Source organism: Pinus tabuliformis, chromosome 8, assembly GCF_031772625.1.
Source record: "Pinus tabuliformis cultivar Carrire ecotype Pingquan chromosome 8, CPIR1, whole genome shotgun sequence".
In the NCBI taxonomy this organism is placed as follows: Eukaryota; Viridiplantae; Streptophyta; class Pinopsida; order Pinales; family Pinaceae; genus Pinus; species Pinus tabuliformis.
The window spans coordinates 390,616,586-390,631,050 of NC_142294.1; the positions used below are offsets into that span (position 1 = coordinate 390,616,586).

The 14,465-nt window shown below is 38.3% G+C and overlaps 1 protein-coding gene across 1 annotated transcript in view; it reads right to left on the reverse strand.

Moving 5' to 3' along the window:
- LOC149235731 (homogentisate phytyltransferase 1, chloroplastic-like) overlaps positions 1–706 on the reverse strand; it is a 113,520-nt gene extending 112,814 nt beyond the window's left edge. Inside the window, exon 1 of the mRNA XM_089461449.1 lies at positions 594–706. Within this exon, the coding sequence (XP_089317575.1) occupies positions 594–633 (40 nt within the window). The 5' untranslated portion in view covers positions 634–706. The remainder of the gene's footprint in view (positions 1–593) is intronic.
- Positions 707–14,465: the final 13,759 nt, after the last annotated feature.

The following is a 14,465-nucleotide window of genomic DNA, read 5'->3' on the forward strand; positions in this document are numbered from 1 at the left end:
AAATATTACCTGATTTGGTTGTAAATTTGGGTTGTTACATCTTTCATACAAGTTTTCACATATTTATTTTTTTGCTTTAGTTAAAGATAAGGGTTTTTATAATGAGTTTGAGAACTCATCATTGGAATAATAATGTTTTGATTTCACAAATGTTTAGAGGTTCTTTGGGACAATTTGATTCCTATAAATGGCTCCCAACTCAACTTTTTCTCGATTTCTTTGAGACAATTCGATCCCTATAAATGGTTCCCACCTCAACTTCTTCTCATGAGATTTAAAAATAATATAATCTCTACAAATAACTCTCACTTTAACTTCTTTCCATAAAATCTGATAAAAACTAAACCCCAAACTAACCAACTAATATATACTTCACAGGGAAAAAAAATGCCCTATCATTAATTAATTTCTTTCTCAATACCTTGGGAAGTTCAAATTTGAAAATAAACTATTGGTAATTATTAGATTAATACTCCCATACACAACAATCAAGTTCTAAATTTTGGAAGGAGAAAGTCCTGACCATTAAAAAAGGAGCTGGAATTAAAATATGTAAAAACCACAGCAGATGCAGCGAGAGTAAGGTGCTTTACCGGGAAGTGCGTTGATATTTCCCCCTGTCACAGCTGCCATCTCTCTTTTTCCTGAAACGTTATGATTGTTTTTTGGCTTTCAGTCGCTGATTTTAAGGGCCACAATGTCTTTCAGTCGATGACTGTAATGACCACAACGCACATCTATCTACCGCGTGAGTGAGAGATGATTGGTTTAGTTTGTTCGGTGACACAGTGACCAGTGTACCCATCAAATTGGTGCAAGATTCCATTTTTTTGTTTGCTCGTGAAGGCCCATGAAAATAAAATGCTTCAGTATATAGAAAATGATAGTTATAATAGTAAAAACTTTAATAAATAATTAAACTAAATTATAAATAAAATATTGTTGTGAAATAGGAAACATAGTGAATAAATGTAATAAACTAGAAAAAAGGAAAAAAGAGGAGAGGGATCAATTTTTTTTTTTTTTTATATTAACTATATAGATTATCCGGTGTTGAGATGAGATTTTATTTATAGAAGAAACTATAAATAGATGATTTTAGAAGAGGGATTGGAATTAGTTAATAAATAAACGAGGAGGGGAAACTAAGGATTAGATAAAAAGGCCTAGTAAATGATGCTAAAGAAACAAAAAGGGCGAGAAGAAAAAAAGGTTAAGGATACTAGATCAAAGACCAGAGGGAGAGGCAAAAAGGATCAACAAGGCCATGATTAGTGGTTAAGATGATGACTAGGGTTGCCAAGACTAGGTAAGTTTATGGTCATTTTTTCTATTTAAGTTATCTGCGTGCTTTTCAATTTTGAGGGCTTCACAAATAATATGAGAGGTGCAATGGGGAGACAAGGCCAAGATTTTGGTTTTATCAAAGCAAATTAAGTGTTTGGAAATAAAAGAATGTTTAGTAGCAATGGATTTGTTGATGCGGGTGTGGTTGGTGTCAACTATGTGTTACTTCATATGGGTTTTGAAGGATCAACCAATTTGACTGATGTATGATTTTCCACAACGGAAGAGAATTTGGTAAACACTTGATCCCAACATGGGATCTAGTTTAGCTTTGGCTGGCCAAATGAATTGATAAAGAGTTTTGTAGGTATAAATAAGGTCTTGATATTCCTTTTGGCTAACACATTTGAAATGAGATCGATGGAACCATGGATATAAGGAAGTGAGATAAGAGACCAAGGTTTTTTGGGTTAGGGTGGAGGATTTTGAACTAGGGTTCCTAGCCTTATAAAAATATTTATTAATTTGGGAGATGAAGTAACCATTGGCTATAAGGGATTTGGTTAAATGAGATATTTCCTTCTCCAGGCATTAAAATTCTAAGTTTCAAATAGCTCAAGTGAATAGGGTTTTTAATATGGCATGCTTTTTAGTAGAGCGATGATGTGAATTTCATAGTAAACAACAATACGAAACAATCCATGATAAGCATTAAAAAACACACTTCATGATACACATCACATTGCTAAAATTCAAAAAAAAAATTATGAAAGTCAACTAAATTTGTTGGACACCTAATATGTTAGGGTTATGGTGCGGAATATGAACCATCACAGGAAGGCCAAGAGACCTTGGAAGATGAATCCAATGGTCATGCACATTGCATTTATATTTTCATCATCTTAATGAAAATGAAATCATTCTTATCTTTCATTCTAGCTTGCATAATGTAATAGTGGTATTATAGTAGGTCTAACACAAAAATGTCAGCCAAATTTTCCTCTCTATCAGTTTGAGTTCTTCTCCTTATGCAATCTTGCAATGCTAAACTTGTCAAACCTATCTCAATGTGTTTCTTTTCCTACAATAAAGTGAAAACCATATTACTCATGCCATTTTGTGTACATCTCTTTGCTTAGCACTTTTCCTAACTCAATCTCAAATAGTCCCTCCTCTCTTTATTGGTGTGAATGAAAGTTTTTGAGTGGTATCTTGACTATGACTAGTTTACATATGAAAGATGGTTCTGAAGGGAAAATTACTAACTTACCACTTTACTTTTTAGATACATCTTTTCCAAATTTAATTCCAAAGAATGTCAGCTCTCACAATATGTTAAACTTAGAACCTTCTTTCACACTATGGTAGTACAAGAAGAAGAAGGCCTTAGACTCATGTAGGAATTTCAAAGCTATGTTATGGCTGCATCCCTCATATTTATGTTGTTATTTTTATTACAAATCTTGGATCCTTCCTTCTCTTGCAACACAAAGAAGAAAATCCCTCCTTCATCTTTTTGTTTTTAGCTCCAAACAAACCATTCAAGCTCCTGAAGGAAGACATATTTTACCTCTAGGCTTCACTGCTATGGGCATTGGATAATGACTAGAATAAAAACCAAGAAGCAACCAATGGAATTACTCCGAGTGAAACCCTTCTAATCCCCATGATAGAGTACCCATATTGGGAAGCCTCCCAGTCATGTGCATCTTAGTGCATGAATGCCTGGCTCACCTGGCACAAGCTTGCAATGCTTAGAAGCTCATGGCCTTCAACATGGGATTCACCTGCACAGTCATATGCGACTAACTTGAAGTTGCTAAGGAAATCCCTAACAAATCGACCTTCACATATAGGCCCATAAAAAAACTACTTATTAACTCATGTTTGAAAGAGTATTTAGGTTTTCTCTATATAATGACTACCTAAAAAACATCAGGTGAATTTCTACCTTACATCTCTTCTTTGCACAAAGAATCTCTACCTTTGAATCCCACAAACAAGCCTTTTCAAATAACAAGTTCAAGACCATTAAGTTTTCAGCAAAATTGCAACCAAATTCTTTTATGAAATTTTCATGGGATTTTCATAAGAATTCATTGAATAACATCATGGGGTTCATTTTTGGGAGGAGTTATAAATTTGGTTGTGGGGATTCTGATTCTAAAGAGTTAGATTCAATGGTGAAAGAGGGATTTAAGCTCTTTGTTATCTTCCATTAGGTATACCACCTTCCTCTTTTAGGATTTCTTGATTTATAGGGGATAAGGAGAAGGTGTTTTGACTTGGTTTCGAGAGTATATGCATTAATGCATAATATCATTAAAGAGCACATAACTACTCCTACAAATAGAGATAAATGGGATTCCGGCTTTGTTGATGTTTTTCTATGATCCAAGTGGATATTGGTGGCCACCCGCCAATTCCACTTGGACCCCGACCATTGTTTCTTTCAGTTTTTCAGTTTCCTTAATTGTAGCACAATTTACTATTTTTAGCAGTTTTTCGGGTCCTAAACTTCTGGGGCCATTTTGAGGCCCTAAACGATGTTTTTTTGGAAATCTACTGCCATCTATTTGCTGACTAAAATCATCTTTTTTATTGTAGTCCTTGGAGATATCCTTCCAACGGGTTATCATGTGCGTCAAACGGAGATAATATGACCAAATCACGACCCTAGGAAGTTGGCTGTCCATCTCACCTCAACGGAGCCCATAAACTCTTGGTGTTACATCTCCTCGGGTTAGGGTTTTGGTTGTTTAGGGTTTTCTCTTATTGTTCAATAATAAAAAGGCCCCTCAGCCTCATTTTGACGCAGTTTAGAGGCATGTAGTTGCCACATCTCTTCTCAGAGATAAGCTACCATTGCCTGAGCTAGCCTTATTTCCATTCTGTTTGTAAGCATATTTCAGTATTTGATATTAATGAAATGAAGTGTTATTTCTATTGCATCTTTGTATTTATGGTTATATATATAATTTGTTGTGTTCTTGTTTAAATGCAGATTAGTGGTATCCGATTAGTCTTCTCTTTCTTTGTTTTTCTTTGCATGTCCCCAATGAGGTTAGGATATAAGGAATTAGGGCTTGAACTGGTCGAACCTTTGCAAGACTAGCCTCGCAAATCACGACGGCCTCCCATGGCAGATGAAAAGAAAGATGAGGGGGCAGGAGATCCTATAAAAATCTTTCACGAGGGCTTGCTCGAGGAAGCCCTCAAGCAACAAAGGAATGCGATAATGGACAACTTTTCCTAGATCCTTCAGTAGCTACCCAGGGGCAATGCATCTACTTCTAGCAGCTACTCTGGAAACGCCACATCCTTTAAGGTACAAGTTAACTTTTAAATTTGCATATTTGAGGGTCAGATAGATGCATACGCTGTAGATAAATGGTTAAATCTACTAGATGGATATTTTTCCGTTCATGATTTTTCCAATCGGGAAAAGATCACCTTTACACTTCTCAAAGTAGCCCTCCATGTCAAGGACTGGTGGGAAACCTACTGTGAGCATAAGGGTAAAAGTATGAACTCACTGTTTTCAGCTGCACCCACTTGGAACTCGTCTAGGATGCCATCAAGGAGCAGTACTACCCTATCAGGAGCTATGAGGATAAATACATAAAGTGGACAATGCTGAGATAGGGAAGGGACCAAGATGTGCCACAATTTACCAATGTTTTTCATACCCTTCACACGAAGTTGGGTATCAAGGATTATGAGAAGCATTTGGTTCTCAAGTACCTCGGTTGCTTGCACATGTACATCCAGGATGAGATGGAATTCATGGACATCTTCTCGCTCAGTATAGCATACCAATATGCGGTCAAGATTGAGCAAAAGTTTAAACAGAAGAAGTGAGACTTTGGATCTATGAATCTGAAGCAAGGGAAAGGTGCCCCCAAACCACAGAACAAAGGACAAAGCCAAGGCAGGGTGGCCCAAGATAATCCACCAAAGCCGCAAGCAAAGAACAATGCCATGACGCTGAAAAAGGACACCAGAAAGTGGTGCGAGTTCCATAAGAGCTCCACTTACAACACAAGTGAGTGTCGGGCCAAGCAATCACTGGTGGCTGAGCTAAAGGCTTCAGAAGCAGATGCATGTTATGACTCTGAGTCAGAGCCTGACAAGGGGAATTACAAAGGGAAGCATATTATAGTTAGGATTAAAACAATTATTTTGATCCTCTTCTCTTTTTTTATAGTTTATTCCATTTATTCACTATGTTTACTATTTTACAACAATATTTTATTTTAATTATTTATTATTATAACTCTCATTTTCTCTTATATTCTCACATTATAATATTTTTTTTTTTTTCATCCACAAGATATAAATTAGTTCGTTTTACTGTGATTTAGTTCCTACAAAATCTTAAATTCGAACTTAATGAGGACGAATTAAAGATCAAAATCATTTTTGGAAATTAAACTATCCCAAAATATAGACCACAGTGGAATAAATTAGAGATTAATTGTTCTTCCATCCCACTTTTATAAAATCCGTAAATAAGTAAGTAAATAAATAAATAAATAAATATATATATATATATATATATATATATATAAAAGTTCATACGAGTAAACTTTTTGGATATAATGGTGAGATTGAAGTCGGCTGGTTGTCAAAATAAGATGCTGAAGCATTTTATTTTCATGGGCCTTCACGAGCAAACAAAAAAATGGAATCTTGCACCAATTTGATGGGTACACTGGTCACTGTGTCACCGAACAAACTAAACCAATCATCTCTCACTCACGCGGTAGATAGATGTGCGTTGTGGTCATTACAATCATCGACTGAAAGACATTGTGGCCCTTACAATCAGCGACTGAAAGCCAAAAAACAATCATAACGTTTCAGGAAAAAGAGAGATGGCAGCTGTGACAGGGGGAAATATCAACGCACTTCCCGGTAAAGCACCTTACTCTCGCTGCATCTGCTGTAGTTTTTACATATTTTAATTCCATCTCCTTTTTTAATGGTCAGGACTTTCTCCTTCCAAAATTTAAAACTTGATTGTTGTGTATGGGAGTATTAATCTAATAATTACCAATAGTTTATTTTCAAATTTGAACTTCCCAAGGTATTGAGAAAGAAATTAATTAATGATAGTGCATTTTTTTTGTTTATCTGTGAAGTATATATTAGTTGGTTAGTTTGGGGTTTAGTTTTTATCAGATTTTATGGGAAGAAGTTAAAGTGAGAGTTATTTGTAGAGATTATATTATTTTCAAATTTCATGAGAAAAAATTGAGGTGGGAGTCATTTATAGGGATCGAATTGTCCCAAAGAATCGAGAAGACGTTGAGTTGGGAGCCATTTATAGGAATCAAATTGTCCCAAAGAACCTCTAAACATTTGTGAAATCAAAACATTATTATTCCAATGATGAGTTCTCAAACTCATTATAAAAACCCTTATCTTTAACTAAAGCAAAAAAATAAATATGTGAAAACTTGTATGAAAGATGTAACAACCCAAATTTGCAACAAAATCAGGTAATATTTAAGAAGACAAAGATATAGGTCTTAGGAAGCTCTTGATAGAACATGAACAAGGTATAGACAAGCTCGACAAATTCATAAAGAAATATCATCTCCTAAATTTTAGATATTTTTTTTTATAAAAACTATCATAATACATATATATCTTTTCTAACTTAATAACCAAATAAAAAGTCTTAAATTTTTTTATATAACATATATTTTGAATTAAAAGCTTAAAAGAATGTACTTGTTTTTTACATATAATAAATTGATTTATACTTCATTGAAAATCCATTTAATTTTCATACAAACTTTATTTACCTTAGTATATCATATAACTCCTTATGCTACTCTTAAAACACTTCATGAGGCTTATGGATGACATCTTGTAGCCATTCACCAACTAATTTGTAGTGGTATACTTGGATGACATCCTTATCTTCAGCCAGAGTTGAGACGAGCACCCCCACCACATCCGACAGGTTCTCCAAACACGGCGGCAACATAAGTTGTGTGCCAATTAGGAGAAGCGAACTTTTGGCATGACCTAGGTTCAATATCTAGGATACATTGTTGATGAAAATGGGGTGCATTTGGATCCATCCAAGATCCAAGTCATTCGGGACTGGCCAACCGCAACCACTCTGACAGAGCTCCGTAGCTTTCTGGGTCTTGCCAATTTCTACCGCAGGTTCATGTTGGGATTCTCTCATATCACTTGCCCCTTGAGTCAAGTCACCAAGGGAGGAGCGAAAGAAAAATTATTTTGGTCTGAATCTCAACAAAAGACATTCGCAGAGTTGAAACATTGCTTTTGCTCTGCACCAGTGCTCACTTTACCAGACTTGCAACAACCATTTGAGATTGAGAAAGATGCCTCTAACTATGCTATTGGGGTAGTCCTTACTCAACAGGGACATCCAGTGGCATATCACAGTGAGACACTTTCAGACACAATTCGGAAGTATCCCACTTATGAAAAAGAGATGTATTCCATTGTGCAGGCTTGCCGACAATGTAAGCATTACATTCTAGGGAAGGAAACGGTCATCCACATAGACCACCGACCCCTACAGTTCATACAGACGCAAGGAAAGTTGAAGCAGCTCCATTTGAATATCAAGTATAAGAAGGGTAGCACCAATAATGTTGCAGATTGCCTCAAATGACCATTGATCATGGCGTTAACCGCCGTGCTCAACTCTTGTGGGAAAGAGACTTCTGATTGGCCACTTCTCTACAAAAGTGACCCAGAGTTCAGTCACACATACCAGATGCTCTTGGAGCCTCAGCAAGTTCCAGATTTTCACCTCCAAGATGCCCTGCCATGTCACCTAGGACACCTTTATGTTCCTTCAAGCAAGAGATCCAAGATGATTTGGGAAGCGCACTACAGTTGGGTTGTTGGGCATTTCGGGGTCGAGAAAACAATGGCAGTACTGCAGAAGTATTCCTATTGGCCAAATCTTCTACATGATGTCGGAAAGTAAATTAGATCATGCATTTCCTGCACCATTGCCAAACCAAACATCAAGAAGCAAGGCCTCTATACTCCACTACCTACCCCTAGTCGACCTTGGGAATTCATCTCCACTGATTACATGTCAGGGCTTCCTTCTACTAAGCATGGCAATGACTATGTTTTTTTGGTTTTCGACATATTCTCGAAGATGGCCATTCTGGCAGCCTGCAAGAAGAATATCACAATAGAAGCCACTTCTAAACACTTCTTTGAATGAGTGTGGTTACACTTTGGGATCCCACAGTTTATCATCTCAGATTAGGACAACGGGTTCCTCAGTACATTTCAATCTAGTCTTCATCGATGTTGGACACCAAGCTCACTAGGTCCACAGCTTTCCGTCCCCAAACTGATGGCCAAACAAAGGTCATCAATATGATGATCGTACACATTCTGCGCATGTACAAATCAAAGAATCCACACACATGGGATGAGAGCCTTCCATATGTCCAAAACAGCTATAACTGGGCTCTCCACAGCTCGACTGGCCACAACCCTTTTTAGGTAGGCTTGGGATTCCAGCCACTATGTCCCATTGATGTGGCCATACCATTTGCAGCGACTCAGGTAGATTCGGCTCATGTCCAATCGGAAGTTGATAAGGCAAACAACTTCATTGAGCACATCCAACATATCCACCAGCAAGTCCATGACATTCTGGAGAACTCAAATTCCAAGTACAAGTAGCGACATGATCAACATCGGGTGCCACACAAGTTTCAGGTGGGTGACAAAGTTTGGTTGCATTTGTAGAAGGAACGCCTTATCAGAGCCTATCGTAAACTCAAACCACTCGACTATGGTCCTTACACCATTACCAAGGTTGTGGGTGACAATTCATTTGAGCTCAACATTCCCCCATTCCTTGGCTTGCACCGGTGTTCAATGTGGACCACCTTCGACCATACTTCCCACCATTTTTGGACACATCAGACATTGCATAACAACTCACATCTACAGAGTTAAATCTAGATTTCATGGAGCAAGCCACAACTAATTGGATCATGGACATGTAGATCAAGAACACTCACTACCAGAAGATCCAACTGTATCGAGTTATGAAAGCAGGCCAACTCCTTCACCAGGGACTAAGTTTAGCAAAAGTTTCCTCATCTCATGGAGGAAGTCAATGCGATGGGGACCATTTCTTCCTCAGGGGGGAGGAATGATCCAGGTCGATATTGGTGGCCACCTGCCAATTCCACTTGGACCCCCACCATTGTTTCTTTCAGTTTTTCAGTTTCCTTAATTGTAGCATAGTTTGCTATTTTTAGCATTTTTTCGGGTCCTAAACTTCTGGAGCCATTTTGAGGCCCTAAACGACGTTTTTTTGGAAAATCCACCGCTAGTGATACTTACACTAAAATTGTATTTTTTGTAGTAGTCCTCAGAGAGATATTTCCAACAGGTTATCATGCGCGTCAAACAGAGATAATATGACCAAGTCGCGACCCTAGGAAGTTGGTTGTCTAACTCACCCCAACGGGGCCCATAAACTCTTGGTGTTACATCTCCTTGGGTTAGGGTTTTGGTTGTTTATGGTTTTTTCTTATTGTTCAATAATAAAAAGGCCCTTGAGCCTCATTATAATGTAGTTCATAGGCATGTGGCCACCACATCTCTTCTCATAGATAAGCTACCATTGCCCGAGTTAGTCTTATTTCCATTATGTTTGTAAGCATATTTCAGTATATGCATTCACGCATAATATCATTGAAGAGCACATAAATACTCGTACGGATAGAGATAAATGGGATTCCGGCTTTGTTGATGCTTTTATATCACTATAGGGGATTGAGAAGCTTAGAAACCATTTACATTATTGGTGGGAAAGGCAATGTGATTACTACCAACATGTGTTGAAATGCTATTATATGAGAACTTATGTTGCTTGGAGCATTTCATTCTCAATTTTATGTGTTCCATTAGCCATTTTTGTTGATAATATTTTACTTCACCTTGAGGGGAAGGGAGTCACTATCAAGTTAACCCAATAATTTTTAGAAGTAATGGATTTTGATGTAGAGTGTAAATCCACTCTCGGAGAGAAATCCACATTCAAAATCAAAATAATGGTAAATTGAAACTTTTTTTTTTGCAAGTTTTTTTTTTGTAGGCTAGAACCCATGAGGGATTTGAACCGGTGACCTATTGCAATGAGTGCCTTAATAGTGAACCCATTCGCTGGCAATCCAAAGCCCCATGGGAATTTGTTTTGCAAGGTTATAAGTGAAATTACAATGTAAATATGTGCATTTTTTTAGTGGAATTTGATACACTCATATAGTTGTGATCTAGGTGGATATTGGTGGCCACCCTCCTATTCCACTTGGACCCCACCATTGTTTCTTTCAATTTCTTTAATTGTAGCACAATTTACTATTTTTAGTAGTTTTTCAGGTCAACTTTCAGAGCCATTTTGAGGCCTTAACCGACGTTTTTTTGGAAAACAGGAAAACCCATAGCCAACCATAAGGGTTTGTAGATGGAAGTTGTAGTCATCGGATAGATATTTCTAACGAGGTATTGTACATGTCAAACAAAGATGATATGCCAAAGTTACAAGCTCGGGAAGTTAATGTACCAATTTACCCCAACTAGGCCCACAAACGTTTGACTCTCCATCTCCTAAGGTTAGTTTTCAGATGTTTAGGGTTTTCCATTGTTTCTCAATAATAAATAGGTCCTCGAGCCTCATGGAAATTTGATAGGGGAGACCTTGCAAAATTCAAAGTAGACACCCGATTTGTTTAAATGTAGCTATTTATGGTAAATTTAGTCAAGACTTCACCCTCATTTTATGAGAAAATAGATTATTTAGAATTATTTCACATTATAGAATTCATTTTCACTCTATCCTATTTTTCATGCCTGAGATTTGTTTAAATGTAGCTATTTATGGTCAAATTTAGCCAATCACCATAATTTTATGAGAATATAGATTATTCAGAGTTCTTTCACATTATAGAATTCATTTTCACTCTATTCTATTTTTTCATGCCACATATTTGTCTAAATGTAGTTTCTTATGGTAAATTTAGCCCGCCTCTTGGAATCTAGGTTTTATAGGAGAGAAGACCCATCCCTATTTAAAGGACCATGGCAAAGAAGGTTGAACCAAAAAATAGATCAATTTTTCAATTCTTGGGTTATTCAACATCTAGCGAACACATGACTATTCAACCTTCTGAATTTTAATTTGGTAAGCACCCACATGCATGTTCTTTTTCAAATGAAGTATGAATGTGATTATTAAAATTTTACTGTATGAAAAAATATTTTGAGCTAAATTGTTATGACATTTTCTTATTCTGAAACTTTATATAAATAGTAGGCACTACAACAACATTTAAAACTTTATATGCCCGAACAACATTTAAAACTAAAAATCATTGACATATTTTGAGCTAAATTGTTATGACATTTTCTTATTCTGAAACTTTATATAAATAGTAGGCACTGCAAAAACATTTAAAACTTTATATGCTTGAACAACATTTAAAACTAAAAATCATTGATAGAAACAACTCTTGTCAATGAAAAACCTCATAGATTATATTCCAAACGACTCTCTCAATGCAAGGTGTAACACCCATGAGCTATAGGCAACATGGTGAGGGCGTGTGAAGGCAACGAGTTAGGGAGCAGTAGTGCAGTGGGGAGAAAATACGAAAATGACTAAGTGTTTTGGGCGTTTGGTTATATAGATCGATGAGCGGTCCCGGTGAGCCGACGGGCGGGCGAGACCAACCAAACGAGGAGACGTGATGGGTCGGCCGAAGGGTTGGTCAACGTGATAAAATAAATAAAGTGATGGAGTATGGTGGGTCAGCCTGGCATGAGGACGCAACGGTTCATGGAGGGCGAACCATATATATGGGCGAGCTTAGCATTTGGCTAAGGCATCCATCCAATGATCAAACGCATAAGTCTTCAAGCATGGAGCAGAGGAAGTGCGAAGGATTGAAGGGTTGAAGACTAAGGCGTGGTGCAGGTGGACACGAGTCGAAGCACCTATGTTTGAACAAGAAGTGCGAGCCAAGTTGCAGTTGAACGAGTCAGGGCGCGGGTGGATGCACATTCACATGGGTTGATGAACGAGCCGAGAGCGTGGTAGGGTGTTCATTCAAGAAGTCGTTCGAGGGAACGGCAGGGAATCCGGGCGAATTAAGAGTCGGGTGAAGGTGTGGCAGGGCGTTCGGCTAAATGGTCGGTTAAAATGTTAGGCGAGGGCGCGGTAGGGAATTCATTCGAGAAGTCGTTCGAGGGCACGGCAAGGCATTCGGGTGAACGACGAGTCGGCCGAGGGCACGGTAGGGTGTTCGAGTGAACGCTGGACGAGGGCACGACAGGGCGTCTAGTCGAACGTCGGGCGAAGGCGCAATAGGGCATCCAACCGAACAATGGGTCGAACAGAGGGTGTGGCAGGGCGTTAAGGTGAATGACACATTCAGGAAGAAACATCCGATGGTGAATGGTGAATGAAGGGTGAGTTGGTGAAACGTGCCTGGGTCGAAAAAAATGAAGAATCGTGTGACGGTTGAAGGCGTTGGCGAATGGGCGAGCCGTGCATGAGGCGAATGAGCTGAACGACAATTCAGGCGACTTTGCCCAAGATTGGGCAAGGCTGCATGATAGGTGCAAGAAGTGAATTTGTATAAGTGTAAAGGTGAAATTTAGGGTTTCCCTTGGATATAAACTTGTATGTAATTCTGAAGATTAACATTATTGAAACGGGCAGACTCACAATTGCATGGAGTTTCCCCTCCCATGATAATCCGCTGTGCACTTGAATGGTAATAATGTTAATATGATAAATGGTATATGAATGTTTCCGCTGTGTTTAAAGATGAATATGCTTAGCTGTTGAAAAATAAACTAAGTATCGAAAGTAGGCGTAGTCCACGATCGTTAGTATTGTTAAAAAGAAAAGGTTCGGTGGTGCCACACCTCCTATAGTGCGGTTGGAAGAGTACCGCCAGTGTAGGGGTGTGACAAGTGGTATCAGAGCCCTCCGCATTCTGCGGAACTCTGGTGACACGGGTGGTTCAGTGGAATCGGATTTGCAGAAAGAACTGATCCCACTGTCACTCCGTGACAAGTGGTATCAAAGCTGCGGGTCTACAACGTGGAGCTGATCCCACGACACTTGTGAAAGGTGGTTTCAAGAGAAACGTGACTTGTGAGCTTTGGTGATTCAAATTGACAGTTTATGGTCTACACAAGATCGCAAAGAAGGTAGATGGCAGAGATGGCGGAGGAACCTCATATTGTGACAGGTGAATCTAGTCATAATGTGAGAGAAGATTTTCTGAACAGGGTATTGGAATGAATGGAGGAATTGGGTTCTGATTGGGCTTTGATGAAGGCCGAGAACATGTAGGTTCATGAAGGCTATGCGAAGATGAAAGAAGAACTTGAAGAACTCAAGGACTAATATGAGTATACGGAATGGAAGTATACACAAACGAAAGAAGAGGTCAAGAAGATTGGTGAAGCAAGAGATCAAGGTTTGGCTAAAATATTGAAATTGCAGCAAGCTCTTGACGAAGCTCGAGATGAGATCATGGTTTTGAAGAAGGTTGTGAGGCACAACTCAGGTGGAGGAGTGACTCATGTCAAAATCAAAGAGCCGAATTCTTATGATGGTACAAGGAGTGCGAAGACTCTTGGAAACTTTCTATGGGATATGGAACAATACTTGGAACGCTTGGGATTATCCGATGAGGAGAAAAAAGTGAAAGTAGCTACTCAATTCTTAATGAAGGATGCTAAGATGCAGTGGCAAAGAAGGATGGACAAAATTGCCAATGGAAATGCTGGAGACATAACTTCGTGGGATGAAATGAAGAAGGCTTTGCAAACCCACTTCAGTCCATAGGATGAAACATGGGATGCAAGGATGAAGATAAAGCATATAAAGAAAATGGGAAGTCTGCAGGCATACCATTGAGAGTTCGCAAGTGTAGTTTTGGAACTTCCAGACATGGAGGAAAGGGACAAGGTGTTAAACTTTATCATAGGTCTGAAACCTTGGGTGCAGAATGAAGTAAAGAGACAAAATATTAAGACACTTGAGGAGGCTTTTGCTACTATGGATCGTTAGGTAGAACACTTTGATGAAGGTTCTAATGAGAAGAAGAAGAAGTATGACAAACCGAAAG